Source organism: Haemaphysalis longicornis, unplaced genomic scaffold, assembly GCF_048455015.1.
Source record: "Haemaphysalis longicornis isolate Haplotype H1 unplaced genomic scaffold, Haemaphysalis longicornis Haplotype H1 scaffold_8, whole genome shotgun sequence".
Classification (NCBI taxonomy): Eukaryota; Metazoa; Arthropoda; class Arachnida; order Ixodida; family Ixodidae; genus Haemaphysalis; species Haemaphysalis longicornis.
In genome coordinates this window covers 122,398,982-122,422,222 of record NW_027526445.1, presented here as the reverse complement: position 1 = coordinate 122,422,222, position 23,241 = coordinate 122,398,982, and the positions used below count along the sequence as shown (strand labels likewise).

The window sequence follows — 23,241 nt, the reverse complement described above, 5'->3', positions numbered from 1 at the left end:
AAATATATATTAAGCGCTTGCTGTACCCAGCACTTCGTGTTGAGGGTCGTTGCATGCAGAGGAAGCCTACAGCAGGCTTTTTACAGACTTAAAATTTGGTGGCACAACACCTTTAAAGTAAGCTCCAACCTTGTGTTAGACGATCTGTCTTCCCCGTCTCTGCGCCGCGGACGGAGGCGACGAGATTTGCGGCAGAGAAGGAGAAGGAGGAAGAAGAAATACTTCTGTTCAGATTTCTTAACGGTCCAGAGTGCAGCCCTGGGGAGTGATTCCTTCTTCTGTGGGGCCCATATGCAGTCCGTGCGGCCTGTGTTCTGTCAACCCGCTGAAGCTGCGTAGGTAGAGAGCGCCTAGACAGCAGCATCTCCCATTGCTCTTGTTGGGTAGTTGACGGAAAGAGAGGAGGTTGCTTAGGGCTAAAGTCGCACACCCCGATTACGGGGCGAAGAGTTCCTACTTCTGAGCAAAATTTACATTCAGCGTCGTAGCGATTGGGATACATTAAGTGAAGACGCGTAGGCTGTTGGAAGGAGCCCGGATTGTATGAACCGCAGGGTAGTTTGTTGTTCTCTGGAAAAGTCAGGGTAAGGCGAAGGAACGGTCTGTCAGAAGGCGATGATGCTGGGTTATCTCCCTGAACATGACAAGCGGGTGACTGTCCTCGTGCAGCTCCATAGCACGGGAGGTAAAAGCGCAGGCTTGTTGGCGGCCGTGTTTGGTGCCCTCCATTGAAGCGTGAGCGCGTGTCCAGATGAGCTAAATGAAACCGCTTGGAGAGTTTTTCTAGCACACGGAGTGCAAGTCAGGACACCCAACCCTACTGGTTATTCCAGGAGGCTTGCTGGGAATCGATGACTACCCTCCGAACCCCTAGTTGACCGAGAGCCAAGGTGATGGCTGCCTCTTCTGCTGCCGTCATTTCTTGAGTCCTAAGCGAGGTACACGCAAGGAGGTTGGTTCTGGAGGTAGCCACGATGATGGCGTATTGCTGCCCTCGATGTGTGGAGGCGTCTGTGTAGATAACTGCATGATCCCCACCGAGGGTGTGTTTAGCGCTTGAACCCGCGCTTTTCGGTGACCCTCGTCATGTGAGGGGTTCATATTTCTAAGCGAAGGGAGCATCTTTAGTTTTAGTCGCCAAGAGTCTGGGAGTACGTCAAGCGGAGTGACATTCTGGGTGGCCCAGCCAATCTGGTGAAGCATGCGGTTACCCGTCGCAGTTCTAAATCGGACCTTCTGGTTAGAAAGATGGCCTTATATCAGCTCTTGCACCGTGTTGTGGACCCCGTGCTAAGCAGCCTCTGTGCGGACGCACTCATGAGAAGACCAATGACCTGCTCGACCGCCTTTCTAATCATTATATAAAGCATCTCTATGTCTTCCTTGTCGAAAGAAGACAGGGGGTTGACGTAAGTAACTCCCGAGAGGACAAAAGCTTCAATTAATCGAAAGGTACCGGATTCCTCTAGGCCTCGCTTCTTGGTGGCAACTCGCCTGATCATGTGTATGATTTACCCGCCGCGGTGGCTCAGTGGCTAAGGCGTTGCGCTGCTGAGCACGAGGTCGCGGGTTCGATTCCCGGCCGTGGCGGCCGCTTTTCTGATGGAGGCGAAAAGCAAAAACGCCCGTGTGTACGAGATTTCGGCGCACGTTAAAGATCCCCAGGTGGTCAAAATTAATCCGGAGCCCTCCACTACGGCGCGCCTCATCGCCTGCGTTGCGTCGGCGCGTTAAACCCTACAATCAATCAATCATGTGTATGATTTGATTAATGCTGTTTTTGAGGCGCTGCAAGGAGACGTCACTCTTGGTGTTAGCCTCGAGATGTAGGCCCAGGATCTTGATGCTGGGGCTTGGAGTGATGGCCTGGCCATCAATGAGTATTTGAATGTATTCCTTGGTTTGGCGTGAGGCGGACGGTAAGGAGCTGTGATTGTTTACGTGAACACTGGAGGCCACAGGCTTTAGCACATTGGCGTACTAGAAGTGAGATGTCATGCATTGGTGTGAGCTTCCTTTTATTTTTGTAACTCTTAGCACATGAGCAAGGTGCGCACAGGGCCGCTACACGGGCGTGAGTGGTCGCGTGACGCTTTCAGGTGGCATTCATCGAGAACGCAGGGGGTACACCCGTAGATGTCCTTGGTGAGTACATCACTTGTCTTCCCAGTGTTCGCGTGGGCTCGTAGCTAAATCGGTAAGACAACGGGCTCTCGTTTTGTTAGTCTATTAGTTCCAGGTTCGATACCCGGCGGTGCCAGTAAATTATTTTATTTGTTCGCTGGAGTTTTCTCGTGACACCAAGGGTCTCGAATGAACCCTTGGGGGGTAGAGGTAAAAAGCTTTGCTTTAAAAAAAAAAGCAAGCGGATTGGACACTCTCTGCTGCATATATGTTTGAAAGCGGTAGAATTGAGCCAACATTATGCGGTAGTGAATGTAAATAGTATCTCAAAAAGACGATCCCAAGGTTATACAAAAAGCCTACAAACTCGGCGCCCTCACAGCAAAAAACTAGCTATTAAATGATGGATCCATAATTCAGCAAAGAATAATTTAAGCACCACGTACGCACAGGTGGGTCCTGAAGACATGTTTTTCTCCGCAGCAGACACCGATGAGGCCCAAAACTCTTTCATTTACGCGCCGCTTTTATAGCTTCAAGAAAGTTTAGAGAAAATGAACGCTCGTTCAGCCTATCTTTTCTGATTATTTATATGGTATTTTCGATTACTATAATAGCGATTACTGTTTTATTTTCGCTTCTGTGAGGCGGCACGAATGCCGCCGGCCGCGTCCGCCGGGTCGACCGGTCCGCCGATCACCATCTTCCGGCTTCGGACAAATTCCGCTCGGCGTCACTAGCGTCGCCGGAAAGAGCGAATACTCTCCTCTCTGAGTCTCTGTATAAATTCTCTCCGCAAACTACATTTTGTTGCGAGCAGCCTATTGTAGTTCTAACTGTAATATACCGGACGCTTACAGTAAAAGAAACTTACCTAATAGTTGCTAGAGTTAATAGAGGTCTGATTAGTTAATAGTTAACAAATTAGTCAACAGTTCTGAACCGTATATGTCGCACGGTAACGTAAATTACAATCTCAAACCGCCCCCGAAACTTGAGACAAAATAGTGTTCGCATAGGCGCCGATATTGAAAAACTCCCCTGGGGACGAAGTGGAAAAAAAAAAAAAAATCGCGCCAATCCACCCCGTGAATGTGGTTGGAAAGCAAAGCTGTAAGCGGCACCCATAACGATTACCTATGCGACGTCACCTAAATTCACTCATTCGCTCTACAAATAGTAAAACCAGAGAAAAGTGAAATGCACTTAACCACACCATTTATTACTTCAAAGATATATTCTTGGTAAGGTTAAATCAATGCATGATCCATGAACGGTGTTTGGTTGAGGTGTACAACCGTGGAAACTTTTTATAAAATTAAAACTCCAACCTGGTGATAGACGATCTGACTTCTCCGTGTCTGCGCCGTGGACGGAGGCGACGAGATTTGCGGCAGAGAAAGAGAAGGAGGAAGATATACTTCTGTTCAGAATTCTGCACGTCCCAGAGTGCAGCCCTGGGGAGCGATTCCTTCTTCTGTGGGGCCCATATGCAGTCCGCGCGGCCTGTGTTCTGTCCACCCGCTGAAGCTGGGTAGGTAGAGAGGGCCTGGACAGCAGCATCTCCCATTGCTCTTGTTGGGTAGTTGACGGAAAGAGAGGAGGGTGCTCAGGGCTAAAGTCGCGCACCCCGATTACGGGGCGGAGTATTCCTACCTCTGAGAAAAATTTACATTCAGCGTCGTAGCGATTCGGATGCATTAGGTGAAGACGCGTAGGCTGTGGGAAGGAGCCCGGATTGTATGAGCCGTAGGGTAGTTTGTTGTTCTCTGGAAACGTCAGGGTAAGGCTAAGGTACGGTCTGTCTCAGAAGGCGATAATGCTGGATTATCTCCATGGACGTGACAAGCGGGTGACTGTCCTCGTGCAGCCCCGTAGCACGGGAGGTAAAAGCGCAGGCTTGTTGGGTGGGCGTATTTCTTGCACTCTATTGAAGCGTGAGGGGGTGTCCAGATGAGCTGAATGGAACCGTTTGGGGAGTGGTTTTAAGCGCGCAGTGCAGGTCAGGACACCCAACCCGACTGGTAATTCTAGTAGGCTTGCTGGGAATCGGCGACTACCCCCCGAACCCCTGGTTGAGTGAGAGCCAGGGTGATGGCTGCTCTTCTGCTGCCGTCATTTCTTGGGTCCTAAGCGAGATACAAGCAAGTAGATTGGTTCTGGAGGTAGCCACGATTATGGCGTATTTCTGCCCTCGATGTTTGTAGGCGTCTGTGTAGATAACTGCATGATCTCCACGAAGGGTGGTGTTTAGCGCTTGAACCCGCGTTTTTCGGTGACCCTCGTCATGTGAGGGGTTCACATTTCTAAGCGAAGGGAGCATCTTTAGTTTTAGTCGCCAAGAGTCTGGGAGTACGTCAAGCGGAGTGACATTCAGGGCTGCCCAGACAATCTGGTAAAGCATGCGGTTATCCACCGGAGTTCTGAGTCGGACTTTCTGGTTAGAAAGATGGCCTTCTATCAGCTCCTCCATCGTGTTGTGGAGCCCCGTGCTAAGCAACCTCTGTGTGGACGCACTCATGAGAAGACCAATGGCCTGCTCGACCACCTTTTAGGGGCGAAGCTCCTTAGGGCGTGGGTCTGTCCATCCTCGACGTATGTATGTAGCCACCTCTAGTTTAGTTCTTGGATTGTTTACTAGATGGCGGTACTTGTATATGATGAAAAGATGCGCTTGGATTGTTTACTAGATGGCGTGGCTACCTCTAGTTTAGTTCTTGGATTGTTTACTAGATGGCGGGGAGCGTTGTAATAAAATCCGTTCCCTGTTGGCGCGCGCTCGGAGTCGCCCGATGGATGAGGCTGCAGATGTGCGAGCCCGCGAGGCAGAAGCGCTCCGTGAAGCTGCGCGACGCCGCCGCCAAGATCCTGCCGTACGAGAGCGAAAGGCCGAAGCGTGTCGTCTGGCTGCGCGACGACGCCGCCAAGATCCCAGCGTTCGAGAACGAGAGGCCCAAGCGTCACGGCAACGGCGCGAGGACCCTGCCGTACGCGAAGCGGCACGGCTGCGGCGCGAAGAGGATCTCCAAAACGTCAGAGAACGGGAAGCGGCGAGAAAGCGCGCGTATCGGCAGGCAGACCCCGATGCAGTGAGAGCTCGTGAGGCGTCTGCAAAACGCATCAGGCGAGCTCAGCCCCAAGGTGCCGACGCGCGGTTTAAGCGAGACTTTCTAGACGTTACGTTCGGACACAGATGTAGTGGGCGAACTTTCACTGAAGAGTCACGGTTTTATCGATGATTTCCCCTCAGGAGCTTCGCCCACTCATCATCATTCACCCCGTGGATATGCTGTGATTTTTTTAATCATTATATAAAGCATCTCTATGTCTTCCTTGTCGAGAGTCACGTAAGTGACTCTCGAAAAGACAAAAGCTTCAATTAATCGAAAGGTACCGGATTCCTTTAGGCCTCGCTTCTTGGTGGTAACTCACCTGATCAAGTGTATGGTTTAATTAGTGCTCTTTTTGAGGGGCTGCAAGGAGACGTCACTCTTGGTGTTAGCCTCGAGATGTAGGCCCAGGATCTTGATGCTGGGGCTTGGAGTGATGGCCTGGCCATCAAGGAGTATTTGAATGTATTCCTTGATTTAGTGTGAGGGCGGACGACAAGGAGGTGTGATTTTTTACGTGAACACTGGAGGCCACAGGCTTTAGCAGATTGGCGTACTAGAAGTGAGATGCAATGCATTGGTGTGAGCTTCCTTTAATTTTCGTAACTCTTAGCACATGAGCAAGGTGCGCACAGGGCCGCTAGACGGGCGTGAGTGGTCGCGTGACGCTTTCCTTCGGCATTCAGCGTGAACGCAGGGGTAAACCCGTAGATGTGCTTGGTGAGTACACCACCTGTCTTCCGTGTCTTCGCGTGGGCTCGTAGCTAAATCGGTAAGACAACGGGCTCTCGCTTTGTTAGTCTATTAGTTCCAGGTTCGATTCCCGGCGGTGCCAGTGAATTGTTTTATTTGTTCGCTGGAGTTTTCTGGTGACACCAACGGTCGCGAAAGAACCCTTGGGGCGTAGAGGTAAAAAGCTTTGCTTTAATAAGGGCCTGACAGTGCAAGAGAGCACATGCCGACATGAATGGCGATGGCGACGGAGTACGCTTGCACATTGTTGCCAGACAACGATTTACATTCTGCCAATGACCGCTATATAAGACGAGGGGTGACTTTTGTGCTGATATTATGGTTTATACGGTACTTTATAAAAATAGTCTAGGTAGGCCGTTTTGCACAAAGTTAAACCCTTGCCGCCTGAGGGTAAAAAAACACGAGTAGGTGTCAGGACAGGCATGGAAAGATGACAGGACTCAAAGAGTGAGAGAGTAAGGAAGATAAGCAAAGGTGCCTGACTGAATTCCCCAGAGCGGGTCCATTGTGGTGTACCGTCTGCAGTAAGCAGGTGCCAAAGTAGCAATGATGCAACCCCCAAGGAGCCATAAAAGGTCCAAAACAACCATGGCTTTGTCTCAGCCAACAGGATGCCCTTTTCCCTGGACATGGCTAAGAGGGCCCACACAGCCAGGGCGTGGGTGGGTCCAACCTATATGGGCTCGGGTTCCGCGGCGTCGCCACTATCGTCACCTTGATACACAAGGTGGCAGAGAAAATCTCGCAGCTGAACTACATGCTGAGAGGCCCCAACACAGGACAAGTCACAGGGCCCATTCACATGAGCAAGCTCAAGCCATACTTTCAAAGCCAAGAGACAGCAGGAGACACGCAGTAATCCTGGAACCAAGAACCGATGGAGGCCCAATCCATGCATCCCCCACCACCACACGGCTACAACACTTGGTCAAGCGAATGAAATCGCCCAGGCCATGGAGCAGCTAGCTTTCCGAACAGCTGTGAGGGGGCGGAGTGGCCGTAGCACAAATGTGGCAGCTCCCCGCAGTCGCCTGTGCAAGTCTGCTGACAAGAATTTGACAAGTACAGGGAGGCGAAATCGCTTTCCAACGCCATCTTGGGACCAAGGTGCTGTCGTTGTTCAGGCATGAGTGCGGAGAGGGAGGAACCAACGAAACCCGCGAGTGATCAGCGAGGAGGTGCCGTCACCCTGGCTCATCGGCCAGTTGCGCATTCACGATTACATCATAAGAAACACGGCTGTACAAAGGGACGGAGGGGGGAGTGATATGACATTATTGGAAGAGGTGACAACTGGCGCAGGAAGCCGGTGCAATGGTACTCAACGAGGCAACAGCCAGAGGAACAGTAGTGAAAGTAACCGGGCTTGTCTCAGTCAGCCTCAACCAACATTCACTGCTTAAGCAATGCAGGAGCCGTCAACGCATAATATGGGAGCGATATAGGTGGATCCGCGAATAAACCTTCAGGATCTCTGTCATCGGACTTGCCTTCAGCCTTCCTTCTATTTCAGCGCCAAAGCCACGGCTTCCGTGTGTGGATTCTTCGAGTGTGACCCATGCCACAAGCTACACAAGGGCTATGAGGTGCCCGTAATAGAGGACACTATTATCCTGACCACCTAGGAATCGTTATTATGCGCCAAAATCTCAGCACACAGAATTTGTGCTTTTTGCCTCTTAGAAAAGCACTGGCTGCGCCTAAGAATGGAATCTGCACATTGGGCTCAGCAGCACAACACCCACACCTTAGCTACTAAGCCACCGTCGTGGGTAAAGCTCTTCAGCTGTTGTGGGGTGTGCCACTTCAGTTAATGCACTGTTCTCATCTGCAGCAGGCCACTCATTTTTCCATGTATTAAAATTATTCACAAGAAAAATTTTCAGGGTGAATATTCATGCCCTTTGAAAGCAAAAATCACAATTTGCAAACCACCCATTGATGATTGTTACAAAGTGCACATCACAGGTCAAAAAGAATACCTGATCACTCTATATGCCTGTAGGGCCAGAATAATTTCGGGGAAACACTTTTTTTCTGTTTTAATCATTACATTTTTCACCAGTGCACAACTTTTTTCATAATTAATTACGCCTGTTCTAGTCAATTTTTCCTGACAGATGCTCCAGAAAGCTGTTAACATATATCCACCCATTCTTGGATAACAAAGTATGATTTATAAGGCTGTTTTATTTACAAGGACTGCATACAGAAGACATCTTATGAGTTTGTGAACAGTCACGCTTAGTCATTTTTTATGAGCACAACTTTTCTCATTGATAAGACTGACAAAACAGTTATTGTGGAGTGCGGTCACTCATAACAGATGTTTAGTTCTCGAAAGTGTTTCCGAGAGACACTGTACACATGGGGCCCCCTGTCACTGTTCTCCGTCACTTAAGGTTAAAATATGTTTGCAAGTGAAGCTTTTTCAATGTATACAGTGGATGGACTTCACCAGTGTTCAATCTGTTCATCAGAGTGTGATACGTGTACCACTGGAAATTTCTCTTCAATATTTTTCGTGACTGCACAGTCATAGTGAGTTATTGAAGCATTCTTCCGGGCAACTTTTTAAAACATTATGAACTGGGCTTTTTGTAGGTATGCATACTCTCATGTTTGACAAGAGACCGTTTGTGAGCAAAGCTTTTATGACAGGTGCTGCACTCGTAAGGCCTCTCGTCACAATGCAGTACTTCATGATCAACCAAGTCAAATTTTCTGCTAAACCTCTTCTGACAGATGCCACACACGTAGGGCCTCTCTCCAGAGTGCAATCTTTCATGAGTAAACAGGCCGGATTTACAAGTGAAGCTCTTTGGACACATGTGACACATGTAGGGCCTCTCACCAGAGTGCAAGCTTTCATGAGTGACCAGAAGGCCCTTCCGAGCAAAACTTTCTTGACAGGTACTACAAACATAAGGCTTCTTGCCACAGTGAAGTCTTTGATGAGTAACCAGGTGGCATTTTCGGGTAAAGCGCTTCTGACAAATGCTACACATGTAGGGCTATTCGCCAGAGTGCAATCTTGCATGAATAACCAAATTAGATTTACGAGCAAAGCTCTTCGAACAGATGCGACACACGTAGGGCCTTTCACCAAAGTGCGATCTTTTGTGAGTGACCAGGTTGCTTTTCTGAGCAAAGCCCTCCTGACAGATACTACAAACGTAAGGCTTCTCGCCAGAATGCAACCTTTCATGAGTAACCAGGTGGCTTCTTCGAGTAAAGCTCCTCTGACAAGTGCAACACATGTAGGGCCTTTTGCCAGAGTGCACTCTTTCATGAGTACCCAGGTCTCCCTTCCTAACGAAGCCCTTCTCACAGATGCAACACACATAGGGCCTCTCACCAGAGTGTACCAGTTCATGAGCAACCAAATTATTTTTTTGAGTAAAGCCCTTCTGACAGATGCGACACACATAGGGCCTCTCACCAGAGTGTACCAATTCATGAGCAACCAAAATACGTTTTTCAGTAAAGCTTTTCTGACAGATGCGACACACATAGGGTCTTTCGCCAGTGTGACATCTTTCATGAGCAACCAGGTCTCTCTTTTTTCTGAAGCCCTTGTGACAGGTGGGACAAATGTATGACCTCTCACCAGAGTGTACTCTTTCATGAGCATGCAGGTTACCTTTAAGAGAAAAGCTTTTCTGACATATTCGACACACATAGGGCCTCTCACCAGAGTGTACCAATTCATGAGCAACCAAAATACGTTTTTCAGTAAAGCTTTTCTGACAGATGCGACACACATAGGGTCTTTCGCCAGAGTGACATCTTTCATGAGAAACCAGGCGACTCTTCGTATAGAAGCCCTTCTGACAGATGCAACACACATAGGGCTTCTCACCAGAGTGTACTCTTTCATGAACAACCAAACTAGTTTTTTGAGTAAAGCTTTTCTGACATATTCGACACACGAAAGGCCTCTCACCAGAGTGCAATCTTTCATGAGCAACCAGATTAGATTTCGCAGTGAAGCTCTTTTGACAGATTCCACACACATGGCACCTCTCGCCACTGTGCACTTTCACATGCATGTCCAGGCTGCGTTTCTGCCGGTAAGATTTTCGGCAAACTGTGCAGCTGTAGGGTGTCTGAGTGGTGGATACTTGGTTGCTTTCTTGACAGGACAGGCAGGAATATAGCTTCCCTCCAAATTGGATTTTCTTACTGTCCGCGGAAGAACTCCTAAAAGGGTAAAATGAGACACCAAATTAGAAAAATTTCACGGGAATATAGCAACAAGCTGACCTAACAAACCAGTTGTGTGCCCAAAAATGCACTGTTCAAGCAAACATTCTCACAGTAAGCACAGCAGAATACTAAGGTGCATAAAAACGATGCAATTTATGTGAAGACTTAAAGAAGACTTAAAGACTTAAAGATGTGAAGACTTAAAGACTTAAAGCAAGTCCAGCAGTAGGGCCTACATGCATCAATCACACCTGAAGTTTTTTAGATTTTTCCCAAGCAAAGTAAGCTCCAATTAAAGTGGCCATGCAGTCAAAATAAATGTTTCTTTTATTCGAAACTTTCGTGTTCTGTAGTGCCCCCAGCACTTGTCCAGAAGCAAACGATGCTTTATTCACCGAAAAATTAATCAATTTAAGTTAAAATTTTGATTCTGCCACCAAATCGTATTTCCGCAACGTCTGCAATGACATCACAAGAGCATGTCTTCAAGCTAAGCCTAGTGTGCTGCGGAGCCTCGTTTATTGTTGGTCAACCTAGATGGTGCCACCATACGGCGGTGACCATTTTCTGCCTTTGCTTTACTTTTGACTGTATTTGTACCTGGCATGTTTTGTTGAGGAAGAAAAAAAATAATCGTTTCGTGAAACAGTGTTCACTCGACAAATATGGTCCTGTCAATTACGCCAATCGGCCAGCGTCAGCTGAGAGAATCCCAAAGCGCTGCAGTGCTGTGCATAGTGCACACAGTACCAACAGCAGCACGCATCGCTACTTTCACGTTTACGTGTACTTTTGTAACTCCCACTGTTTACCCCATCATTCTTAGTAGTATAAAAAAATATGCCCTAAATATACGCACAAAAAGCTCACTCGTTTGCCAGGCTTATCAGACCTGCCTAATTTGTGTTTGCTTTTGCCAGCCCTAGCCAATCGCAGAGCAGTCATACATCATAGGTTCTGTTGTGGGTAAATGAGCTAGACAGTTGCATGGACATTCCCTTTTTTTTCTAATTATGCAGCTTATTTGAGTGAAGTTTATGTTAAAAGTGGTATCAGTATGATTCTAACGAGGAAATATTTCGAATGAACCAAACGTGTTTTGTCTGCATGGCCCCATAGGGCTTCATATTTAACACGTGTCTGAAAAATGCAAGTAATATTAACTTATGGTTGCCCAAATATATGGCAGAATGAATATATATAGTATCAGGAGTTACCCCAAAACTGTGTTTTACTGCCATATAAAATGCAGCAAACCTTCTTTTCAACTTAAAGTAATTGCATACCTAAGAGTGAGTTGCATACCTAAGAGTGAGTAAGGTCCGCATGACTTTCCACAAGAAATCTTCAATAACATGCCCAATAACTCTTTTGCAAAACCTTTTACCTGTTAATACTCTCAAACTCTGTCTCGAAGTTTCAGCCTAAAATGCAGGCTACCAGAACCAAAAGGCACTGTTCAATCAGTTAGTTGATTGTTGACTGTAAAGCTGTACTTTTAAATCTTTCTCGCCTTTTAATGAGGTACAAACTTGTGATAAGAGTGTCGGGAAATGTGGAACTGCTGTAGGTGACTTGGTGTATCGGGATCGCAGTCACGACAGAGGAACACGACATCATCACTCTGAGCTGATCATGAGTCTGAGTTAACAAAATATAGCTCACCAAGTACCATGTGCAGGAGCACAGCTTACCATGAAAAAAGGTTTAGCTCAAATTGAGCACAACCGGAACCAAAAAAAATTGGACTTATATCCGAATGCTCCCTAGCACATCTCGCCTAAGACAATAACCATCTGTCGCCCTTGAAATGTAACCTGCTCCCCTCTCTCCCCATCACTCTGCATTGTTACCCCCCAGGTTACAGCAATCACAATTTTCTCAATGACATTCAATTTTAGTGAGCTTCGACTGCTCCCCACTGCATAATAGAAAAACGTGCGAATTGCTGCTTTTTTTTACTTATCATGGCTTATTTCATTTGTAAAAACTAGTAAAACATGCATTATTTAATAAAAGATTGTTGCTCTTGTCAGCTATACACCTACAACTCGCCAAAAGCTTGCCTGATGTTTTCTTGGTGCTGTATGAAAATAACTCATGCCCGTGGCACCAGAAAAAAATCTCACATTCGTTGCCCATGAAAGACTATCATCTTTAAAGGTGTTGTGCCACCAAATTTTAAGTCTGTAATAAGCCTGCTGTAGGCTTTCTCTGTATGCAAGGACCCTCAACACGAAGTGCTGGGTACAGCAAGCGCTTAATACATATTTTAATTCGCTTCTAAAAAGTACCTAAAAGCTCTTCTGGAGATCGGGACCCATCGCTAGCGCCACTAACCATGACGTCAGTGAATTGCCATCATAACAAAGTTTGTGACGTCATACCACGTTAGCGACTCGAGCGACGTCAACGTGAACTCCACTTACTACAGTTTGTATGGTCGCTTGGTCGGATGAGACACACTAGGCCGACACGACGGCGATGGCGACGAGTCGCCAAACCATCGGCCAACTGCCGAATTTCCAGACCGCGTTGTCAGACTATGCCGACGGCAACACAAACACGTCTGTCGATGGAAAATCGCCGTAGTGTGACTGACTCGCCGACTGAAGACGCCAACAAAACCGGTCGCCCGACTGGTCGTTCGGCGCGTTGTCGCGACCGAGCAGCGAAAACTGCGCCCCGACAACATTCGTGCCGCAATGAATGCGGCTTTATTTTGTTAGTTTCTGGAGTGTAATAAACTCAGTAAGGTCCATGAAGCCCATACAACTCAACACTAGCGCTAATACGATCCGTATTTTGGCGTTCGACGCTTCGGCCGTGCTCTTCGGTGACGCCGCTACCCCGGAGCTGCAAACTGCATATGCATGTGCGATCGGCTCGCCTGTAGGAAATATAAGGTCAGTTTCATGCAGAAGAAGAGTTACGTAGGGTTATTTGGGTAATAAGTGATCAATATCGGCCAAGGTTTTTAACGTAAAACGTAAAACCAAAGTACGGCAAGCACTATCCATACAGTGCAAAATCGCAGTCGCAGCCGGGCACACTTATCTTTGCGAGCGCTTTCGCGGAGGAGCAGACTTGATGGCGATAAGCTATTGCGGGGGCTGCGCGGAACCTTACTGCGCAAGCGCTATTTAAGAAATTTCAGTTTACCAGCCAGGAATTCTGTAAACTAGCTAGTAAACAACGACGTACGACTCGAAGGACGGGCCTCCATCTAGTACACCGGCGATTTCGCGACACTTCACCATTTGCCCGGTAGCGCAGTGGTCTCGCGTGTCACGCCCGCTCGGTCGACGTTGCGGGTTCAATTCGCGGCAGGGACAGCTTTTTTTTTTTTTTTTTTGAGCGGTTTTTTAAGGGGCACGGTTTGCATATCCAATTGCATTTCCATGGTTTGCATATCCATGATTTTCATTTCTCTGCATCCGACGATGGAGACAAAGAGTCCGTGTCGGAGCTGTCGCGGCTTGACATGACGAGTCGGCGTGTTTACTTCCGTGGTGAAGCATGTGTGTGCGGGAGCAGACGCCGCAGTAAAGTTGCAGCGTACCGCAGCGCCGCATGGTAGACACACGTGGCAGAGCGTCCTCGCAACACTGTGACGTCACTGCTTGAATCGGCGCCCAGAAACCGAAACGGAATCCTGTTCACATGAATCGTGCGATAATAAATTTTCGGCTCAGAATATGTGCATGTGAGAGCATGTATCATGCTTTCTAAATATATATATAAAACGTTTGCAACAAAGAAAGCACAAGCAACAAATTGGGTGGCACAACACCTTTGCAGAAAACATAAGCTTTCTGCTACACTGTGAGAACACATAGGCAACATTTTCTGTGGGTTGTGTGTGGGTGGGAGAGAATGTTGATGTCACTGGCAATAAAAACTCGTGAATCAGACATGATCCTGATGGCTGCGTTATCATGATTGACCGGTCCCCCTTACGGAGCAACGTCACAATTGTGGGTCAGTATGTTGACATCGCAGGCAGATGGGGTTCGGTGACTTGGCCATTACCTTCTTATGGCTGCTGTGGTTAGTGGCTAATCCACCTAAACGGATGTGTTAGTCCTAAATTCAGCTTTACAGTAAGTGACATTATAGTGCCTAACCATATGAGAGCAACATTATACGCCTCGAGATTCGCGATCGCTGCGCCGCCTGCCGCCGCTTCTCCGCGGTGTTGACGGGATTTGCGCTGCGTGGCTGATAGGGGCTCGTGCAGTGTTTTGGTTCTGTTTCGCTTCTTTTCGCCTTTCCGCGCCCCCCAAAAAACTTCTTATGGTGACGTCTATAGGCAAAGAGTACGTTTAGGTCACTTAAAAAGCAGCTGCATCTTTGTAGAGTACGCGATCGCCTGCAAGAGCTACCCGGGGACGCGGTTCTGCGCGCTTCGTCGCCGCTCTTCCAGGCGTCGGCGACGGTAGCAACATATCACCCATGTCACCTCCAAAACATTAGGCACAAATGAATTCTACTCTCGCCTCGTTTAGACCTGATACTGGCACAATGAGAGGCTGGCTTTATTTTGCAGCGTGGACAACGAATGCGGCTTCGTTTCGAATATATACATCGCAGAAAAATATGTTTCGGGGATGTGATTACCCAACCCCGGACAATAACTTATGCCTTTTATAACATATAAACCTTGCGAAAATATTAAGTATATTCCAAGCCTGTGCGTCGTTAAATATGTGCCCACACACGCCATAGAGCAAGAACCAAGGCAAGTTAATGAAACCACGGAAAAATAAATGCTGTGCAAGTGCGGAATTAAGAAACATAATAGCTCAAACGGAAATGAAAAAAAAAAAAAAACACAGTGCAGCTTCTGACATGCTAAAGACGTTCGTCGAAACTAAAGGCAGGTAGGGTTCCCTAGACCAACTATACGCGAAATGCACTGCTATTTCGCGAGACATCGGGGGGGGAGGGGAGGGGACGCTGTGTACAAATGCGGAACGGAATCAAGGAATGAACGTTTTAGTAATCATACACACAAATCTCGTGTTCACTTTCCTTTTGTTTTTCTACTTCAACGAACAGCTGATCGTACGGCGGAAGCATTTTTGGAAGTATACAGGGTAGGCTGTTCAACAAGCGATGAAAGGTGTCGTTCGAAGAGTGTGGTATGTGATAAGGCCCTGTGATTTCAGTTTCTGCTTTATTCTGCAGGTTCCCTGTGCCATATGACGATATTTCGAAGGAGGGTTATAGTCGCGGACGCGGATTATATTCTAAGCCCGTATCCGCGCTGCTCGCAGAGGATATATGTAGCAGATGAATGTTTGCGGGCGCTCAGCTCACGACATGACGGCTCCGTCGTCGTGTGCTGATCCCCGAGTATAATAATGCATTGTCTATCATATTTTGTTGAATATTCCCGAAATTAAAACAGACTGGCTTGTAAATGGTGGTGATCAATATGTGAGGTATAATATTGGCAAACGTAATTGGCGTTCTGTCAGGTATGAGTGCTCCGCTGATTGCGCACAAAACCGATTTAAATCGTAGTGTATAGCCGTAGCATGGACATCTGAGGACCCGCTGGTTACGTGAGACACTGCTGGCCTGTGACACACACCTGGTGCTTATACAGACCAAATATACCACACAAAGATTGCGTCAAACATTTATACTCTCGTAAACACACCCCATTTGTGAACAGAGTGACTGCTCCACATAAACATGGATTTCAAACGCCCGCAAGCGGTAAATCTCAGTCGCGAACGTGCCGCAAAAGCAGCAACGGCACTGCGGAGCGGGACGCGGACTCCCGCGCCTGCTTTCGAAACAGGCCGCTAGGGGGATTTCAGTGGCGCCCCTACAGGCCGCGCTCGAGGCGTATACTCACTGAACCAGACAAACTCACTCTACAGCTGCCAGTGGCAAGATTCCATTTCCTTGTGGGTACAAGTTTGCCGCTTCCTAAACACATCCAGTGTCACCCCCTTGTTCCCTTCTGACACTTCTGCTTCCCACAACCGCTAAAACAGCCTGGTGTTCAGTCTCAGTAGCATAATAGGCAGAGCCACAGGTTTTGCAGTGAATGGCTTAGGTTCCAGTCTCAGCAGTGAAATTTTTGCAAACTCCTTTATTTCTCACAGCAAAATGTTGAATTTCATACATAAATTATAAGCATTCTTTTGATAAAGAAAAGAGGAAGACTGTCAATAATAAAAGGCAGTGGCTCTACTATAGTACTCGACAGGGAGTGGTTGGTTAGAGATGAACAATTAATTCGAAATAAGTGTTAACATAAAACATACCAAGAAAGGACTTTCAAAGGCAGTATTCAAACCATTCACCCCATACTGCATGGAAAAATTGATATCCAAGTGTATGAAAATCTATCCTACGGTCTTGCCTTGAAAACATCTGTGATTTAAGGAATTGAAATGACCCAGAGTGCAAACGGAAGCCTCAGAAGAAGATGTGTTGGAAATAACAACCACCCCAGCAAGATAGGCAGCCCAAAAATGAAATACAGGAGGTGTTTCGAGCAATATCGGCAGTGCGAAAAGTTAAATCTAAGGAGGAGAGACCAACAACTGCACTGTAGGCTCCAGTGTTCAGATCAGCAAAGAAAAAAACAGCTTGCTGAAGGAGTGCCTTCAAAAGGTCAGAGAATTTAAATCAAAGCAAAATCCCCCGTCTGACAAGTTCCATGTGGTGGACGGATCTTGGTATGCTAATCTGTGTTCAGCTTAGGCAGAATGTCCAACAGATAGTAGGTCCCAAACACCTCTGAGATTCAAAGTGAGTTAGATAATGATTTGGGCTAGTTGGAGCATGACTGCAATGATTCGGAACAATTCAACTGAACAGGATAAGAAGAGACAACACAAAGCACCAAGATTTCGTTCTTGTCCTGTCTATATCACTGTTTAGAATTGCCAACATTCAAAGATTAGGTGGCAGGCTTTAAGCATAACAGCACAATGAATGGACAATTTGGAGTATGGCAGACACTTGCCAATACTTTTAAAATTTCTTTGGCCTAGTCTTTAGAGTGATGTCTTGAAATAGGGGAGGCTGTGCAAACCATGCTGGAAGAGCTTCGATAAGTAGAGAATCGGTTGTGACCATTGAGATAATGGGCCCCCTATTGAGGGACATTGCCCCAAGTAGTTATAAGCTAAATGGGATCAACAAAACAGCCTGGCAAAGTTCAAAAGTAGTCGGGTCTGAAGAAATGCTTGAAGCAAACCTCGTGTGGTTGGAGTGTGAGTAAAAAAATTCAACAAAGAAAAAAAAACTGACAACATGCTCAATATAGCTGCACAGGGGAGTGGGAAGAAGGTGAAGATGACGTGCAATGCCAAAAAAAGCAGGTTGAAAACACAGAGACAACTTCAAGTTGAACAAGCACTAGAATTAGAACGAAAATTATGCATTACATAATTGACAACTGTTTCAGGTCACCTCAGTAATTCCTTCCATAGGTTTTGCCAAATAGGAGAGAACTTTTGTGGATATGTAGAGCTATCAATGAGTTAGCTGCTATGGTGTATACAGAGTTAGGATGGCGCCTGAAAAATGCTAGAACAAAGGTGGTGTGTTGTAAGCGTACTATATGAGAATACTTTGAGGGCCAGTAACTTGTTAGGTTTGAAAATGGGGACTGTGAGGTGAACAAAGTGTTTGGCGCAGTGGAAAACAACTGCTGCATTGGAAGTAAAGAGGCGCAGGCGCATCAGCAAACATGATGTGGTTTTTGGGGGAAAAAACATGTAGATGGGGACCATTGTCATAATTCAAGGAATCCCACAAAGGATTGTAAAGACGATGTGTATGGGAGTGAAGAACGACAAAAAGGCAGAATTAAAATTTGCCTTTAGGGAGCAGACACACAGTGGAACAATGTGAATAAAAGTGGAAACAGTGTGGATAGGGCATGGACCCCGTGGGGTTGCAGCAAGAGGTGCCAATTAGGTATCACCGCGATAGCTGTAAGAAAGGACTTAGGCATGGCAGAAGCACGTGGTGAGGATAAGCGCAAGGAGAAGGAAGGATGCAGAACCAGAAAAGGACACTTCCCAAGAAATTTTGGCAAAGCAAGCCAGGAAAATGTGGCACAACCATCGAATACGAGGCGCACGCCTGGGCAGGTGCTGGCAGATGTCGGATCTGGCCTGACCCGCTGGGCCAAATTGTACATTGGTAATCTCAGTGGCGACAGTCATGTGCTTGCATTCAGCACCTACGCCCCGTAAACAAATGCTCCGACACCCAGCACGGACAGGCTCCCAGATCCACCCGATTCCTTTTACTGGTACAGCGGCAGTCTCAAACACAATGGTCACTTTGCGCGACTAGAGTGCCAGAAGCCTACCTCAAGCCACAAGCCACAAAGCCAGCCCTACCACTGCCAGGTGCAGCAACGCCACCATCACTGTGCTACATGATTTGCAGTATGTATGTAACCTTCACGAATGTTCTGATTAGTTATTCTCTAAAACAAGTGCAAAATAAATAAATGCACCTTCCTGGGGTACGCGAAAAATTAAATGTTTTTTGCAAGGCCTGGCTTGACACGTAAGAATGAAAGAAAACACTTTTTTCCTCATTGCTACCATGTGTTTTTATTTCCTACGTATGTAAGCGTAAGCAGACACTTATTATTGTTTTGGCTGCCTTTTGAATATTCCACCTTTACTAAAATGTTACAAGCCAGGCAAATTAAAAAGCTATTGCCAACTTCCACCCTTCCCATAATTCCCCTTGTTTACACGCCCTCTGGCATCACCTTTTCATCTAGTATACTTTATAACACTCACCAAGCTAACAAGTCATGAGCAAAATGTGGCAGTTTGCCCCCCCCTCCCCCCAAAAAAAAGAAGAAGAAGGCATCCGATGTGCTTTACATGCCATTGGGTCAAGAGTGCCTCTCCAGCCTTTCTTGTACCCCGATCACGAGGCCATGCTCTAGAGCATTTTGTTCATTTTTTGGAGGGCGGGTTCAGTATGACTGGTCGTTCATTTTCTGGTAATACCCAATTTTACCCTACTTTTACACCTGAACGTGTTTCAGTAGAATCAGATTAAACCCGATTTCTTCCCGAATGGACCTTTCCAAAGTACCTTTCTGAAAGGGACATTTCCAAAGTGCCTTTCCAAACACAGCTTTTGAACTCACTGAGCACTAGCACTCGTTACCCCAGGCTGGTAAATGCTGCACTAACATTGTTGTGCCTAGCTAATGGAAGTTGTGATGTCGAGAGAACTTACTCCCAGCTGAGACACGTCCAATGGTCAGAGAGGTCTTAAATGGAGACAGACATGTTTCGCGTGCAGATGATAAGAAACGTAAAGATGACTAAAAAAAACGATGAACAGCTTCTTCTAAAAAAAAAGTTTCATCTCTTAGAAGTTATCGATGCTTTTTACTCTCATAATGACTGATCCTTATCCAAACAAATGTCAAATTTCTGAGAATATTTGCTTAGGAAACCCTGATATCCCCTCGATTACCATCTTGAAACAAACACCAGTTTAAATCAGGGTTTGTACAGGCTTCAGAAGCAAAAATTCCAGGGCAATGAAGGACCCGAAAAAAAATTTTCAAGGTCCCCATCTTATGGTGTATCTGGGGTATAAATTTTTCAACACAATGCAAAAGTTTTTTATTGCACAATACCTAAGCAGATTAGTGCACATGTAGGTGATAGACGCCAATGGGTTCGTGAATGCTCCCCCAGCTTTATATTTTATTTCATGGTTGGTATTTACAGGTTTTTATTTTTCTTGGTGTTTTGCTCAGGCTGTTTGATTTCATAATTTAGTTAATGTTGCCTGCATTCAGCAAGAGTATCAGCTGAAATTACATCAGCAAGTGTTGCTGCAATGCAGGACGACTATGTACACGTCCACCATTTGCACGTAAAAGCAAACGCAGTAGCAGCGTATGAGGCATAGCAAACATGCAATGAGCGAGCATCCATAGACTACATGGAAGATGCAAGATAGAGAACAGAAGCCGGCTTTCATTGGTTTGTATCGTGACATGCATTGGATTGAGAAGTGCCTGCCCCCAATGTCGTCTCGCAATGATGAAAATTCACCAAACTTGTAATTCCCGCCATACACTGAGACTTGATTGTTACAATGTTTCCTTACATTTGTTAAGACCTAAAATCCATGCCAAAGACGTTAAATTCTTGTGAAAAGACAGGGCCATTGATTCTGTCCAGGAAATATCAAGGGTTTTGAAGGACGATTAAAAAATTCCAGGACTTTCCAGGGCTTGAAAATGACACTTCTAAATTCAAGGGTTTTCAAGGTTTTCAAGGACCTGTGCAGAACCCTGTGCGAACGAATTAAATTTTAATGCGTTAAAGAAGCTCATGATGGCTGCTGATAAAAAACTGAGTGTATTACTTAGTGCATCTGTAGATTTTCCCAATTTCTTCCCTATTATGTTTGAAAAATAGCATCCAATTTTTACCCCCCCCCCCCATTATAAAAAAAATAAAACCCAGTTATAAATTCTAAACACCAAAAATGAACAACCCTGAGTATAACACACTAAAGACGCACGTATGCTACGTGGAGTACCACAGTGAATGGCTGCAGACTAATAGACACCCACCTTTGATGTGCGGTAAATTCTTGGTACGGGGTGCATCCTTTTTTGCCCACATCACAAAACTGCAGCCGGAACCTCATTAAGTTTTTGACCATGTCGAAATAAATGGCATTATAAGTGGATCAACATTTATGTGGTGTAGCTTTGAGAAGCTTCCACTGGGATTATTCTCTGGTTTGTGCAATACGTTCACAGGTGTTTGGCAGATAGCTCATGCCTGTTGTTATTTACTAGAACTTCGAACAGCGCAAGTATCGCCCTAAACCCACCTTTCACTGCCAGTGGGTGGACGGCAGGAGCAAGAGCGACAACCAGGCTTCCCAGCAATGTCTCCACCAGCCTGTGTAGCATGGTGTGTCTTCAGCGGTACACCAGCTTGGGTGTCGTCAACTTTAAGAACGAGGAAAGCCAAAGATCAGAGCATCCAAATGCAATGAGTCAATGACTGTCACACAAATCCCGAGACAAAACCCACACAAGAATGCATCAAAGCACCAGACGTGTTTGCTCCTGCTCAGGCATCAGAATTTGTGGAGGCAGGTGCATTGTCAAAGCCTGCAGGATTTGCCTGCCTCCATACAGCCTAAAACTGCCAAAGCATGAATGACGGCAGCATACATTTGATGACTCCAAAAAAGGCTAGAAAGTAGGCACTTGAAAATATGTGAAACTGCATATCAAAGCTAATAATGAGGCATCAGAGGCATGCCTAAATAATGGTTATGTGGATTCTCGGCCTTTTTGAAATCTTTAGGAGGCAAAAATACAGGTGGTCAAGCATAATTATGGATCAAGTTTAACAAACTCTGAATGAGGGCAACAGAGTGGATCCCCAAAGACGGCAAGGGTGGCAGGGGGTGGCAGAAAGCTAGGTGGGCAGATGAGAACAAGAAGATTGCAGGGATAAATTGGTCGCAGTCAGTGAGCACAGGACCGTGATCTTTGGAGATCTGTGGGAGAGGCCTTTGCCATGCAGTGGGCATAGACAGGCTGATGATGACGACAATACTCAAAAATCATGCCTTTATTAAACAAAGCCCCACAAAGGTTGACCGGTTTGCGGAAAGGATACTTGCGATCTCTTTTAAGCAATCACTCTAGCACACAGATCCTCAAAACGCAACTGTTGGGGATTTTATGTGCAAAATATGCCCCTGCCTATAAGGCAGAGCAAAGTAAAGGACCACAGATTAATTTAACCTCCAGGATATGTTTAAAGGGACAGACAACCGATTTTTGTCGAGTATATATTCTCTTTCCCAAATGAAAGGGCAGTTATTGAAGCACCTTGACAAGAAACGGTTTTGCTGACAACGCCTTAGTACATCTTAATTCGACATTTTTAGATCTATGAGCCATATGTGTCCCTCCCAAAAATAATGCTGGCAACCATGACATACAGTAGCGCGGCAACATACTTTCGTCGCTTTCGTCTGCATGCGAAATGAAAATCGATATTTAAAAACTTGTCTCCAGCCAAGAAAAGTGTGAATCGCAGGCTTTCCTGTTCCTTTATGTGTTTTTTTAATGCAACGGTCTATTTTGCACGAATGCACCCTCTGTTGGGACAGACGATAGATAGAATCTGGCTTCACGTTGTGGAGGTGGGAAGTTCGATTCTCCCCGGACGTGACATTTTTTTTAGATGCGACACTGAGGGCATCTCTTGTCGGCGGCCCTGTCCTTCCTGCGTGCGCCCGTTGTTGTTGTCCGCACCGCTGCCTTCCTGCGTGCATCCATTGTTGTTGTCCGCAAGGCTGCGTCTATCCTCCACTCTCCCCCTCTTCTCTCCGATAGCGAACACTCTCTCCCGAGGGGCATTGGATTGGATTCGATTGGATTGGCTTGGATTTGGATTGGATTAAAGTGGATTGTGTTGCGTCATAGCCGCGGCAGACACACTGGCGCCGGTGCGTGCCCAGGTGAGAGCGAACACTCTTTCTCAACATCTGCGGGTGTGCGGCCCAGCGCGCTCTCACTCCACCGGTGGGCGGCGCTGCGCGCGGTGCTGCGCATGTGCAGTACTCTCTCTCTCCGCAGTCTCCTCTCCTTCAGGCGCGCTGCGCATATAACCGGTATGCCGCTCTCCGGCAGCCTTTCGGTCGACGGTTGCTCTCCGCTTGCGCTTGAACTCCCCTCAGCGTCGCATCACACCAGGGTTCCCGCGAGGGGAGGTGGGCGTAATTTTTTTAAGCTGCCGTTGGCGTATTTGGAAACTGACATCAAATATTTTGGCAGAACAAACGCCCCTGACTCAGACAGGATCGTCAAAGCTCCTTCACTGGTTCTGTTTACTGAACGCTGCCGTTGATTCTGGGCATGGAGGCTCAGTTAGCCACACTGAGAGCAACCCAGCGACGGTGGGTGGCGTGTCTTTAAAATTTTCACAATAATGTTTATAAATACATATACAATTTAACCTTGCACAAATACTTGTGT

General features: G+C 46.6%; 1 protein-coding gene across 2 annotated transcripts in view; it reads right to left on the bottom strand.

Moving 5' to 3' along the window:
• Positions 1–8,685: 8,685 nt before the first annotated feature.
• The window catches only part of LOC144149881 (uncharacterized), a 29,581-nt gene continuing 15,025 nt past the window's right edge, over positions 8,686–23,241 (bottom strand). Inside the window, exons 4-5 of one of the 2 annotated variants that reach the window (XM_077681596.1) lie at positions 21,072–21,192; positions 8,686–10,193 (exon numbers count right to left, since the gene is read on the bottom strand). In XM_077681596.1, the coding sequence (XP_077537722.1) occupies positions 9,005–10,193; positions 21,072–21,192 (1,310 nt within the window). In that variant the 3' untranslated portion in view covers positions 8,686–9,004. Of the gene's footprint in view, positions 10,194–21,071; positions 21,193–23,241 lie in introns of those variants that run through there. The other variant, XM_077681597.1, reaches the window with a different exon arrangement.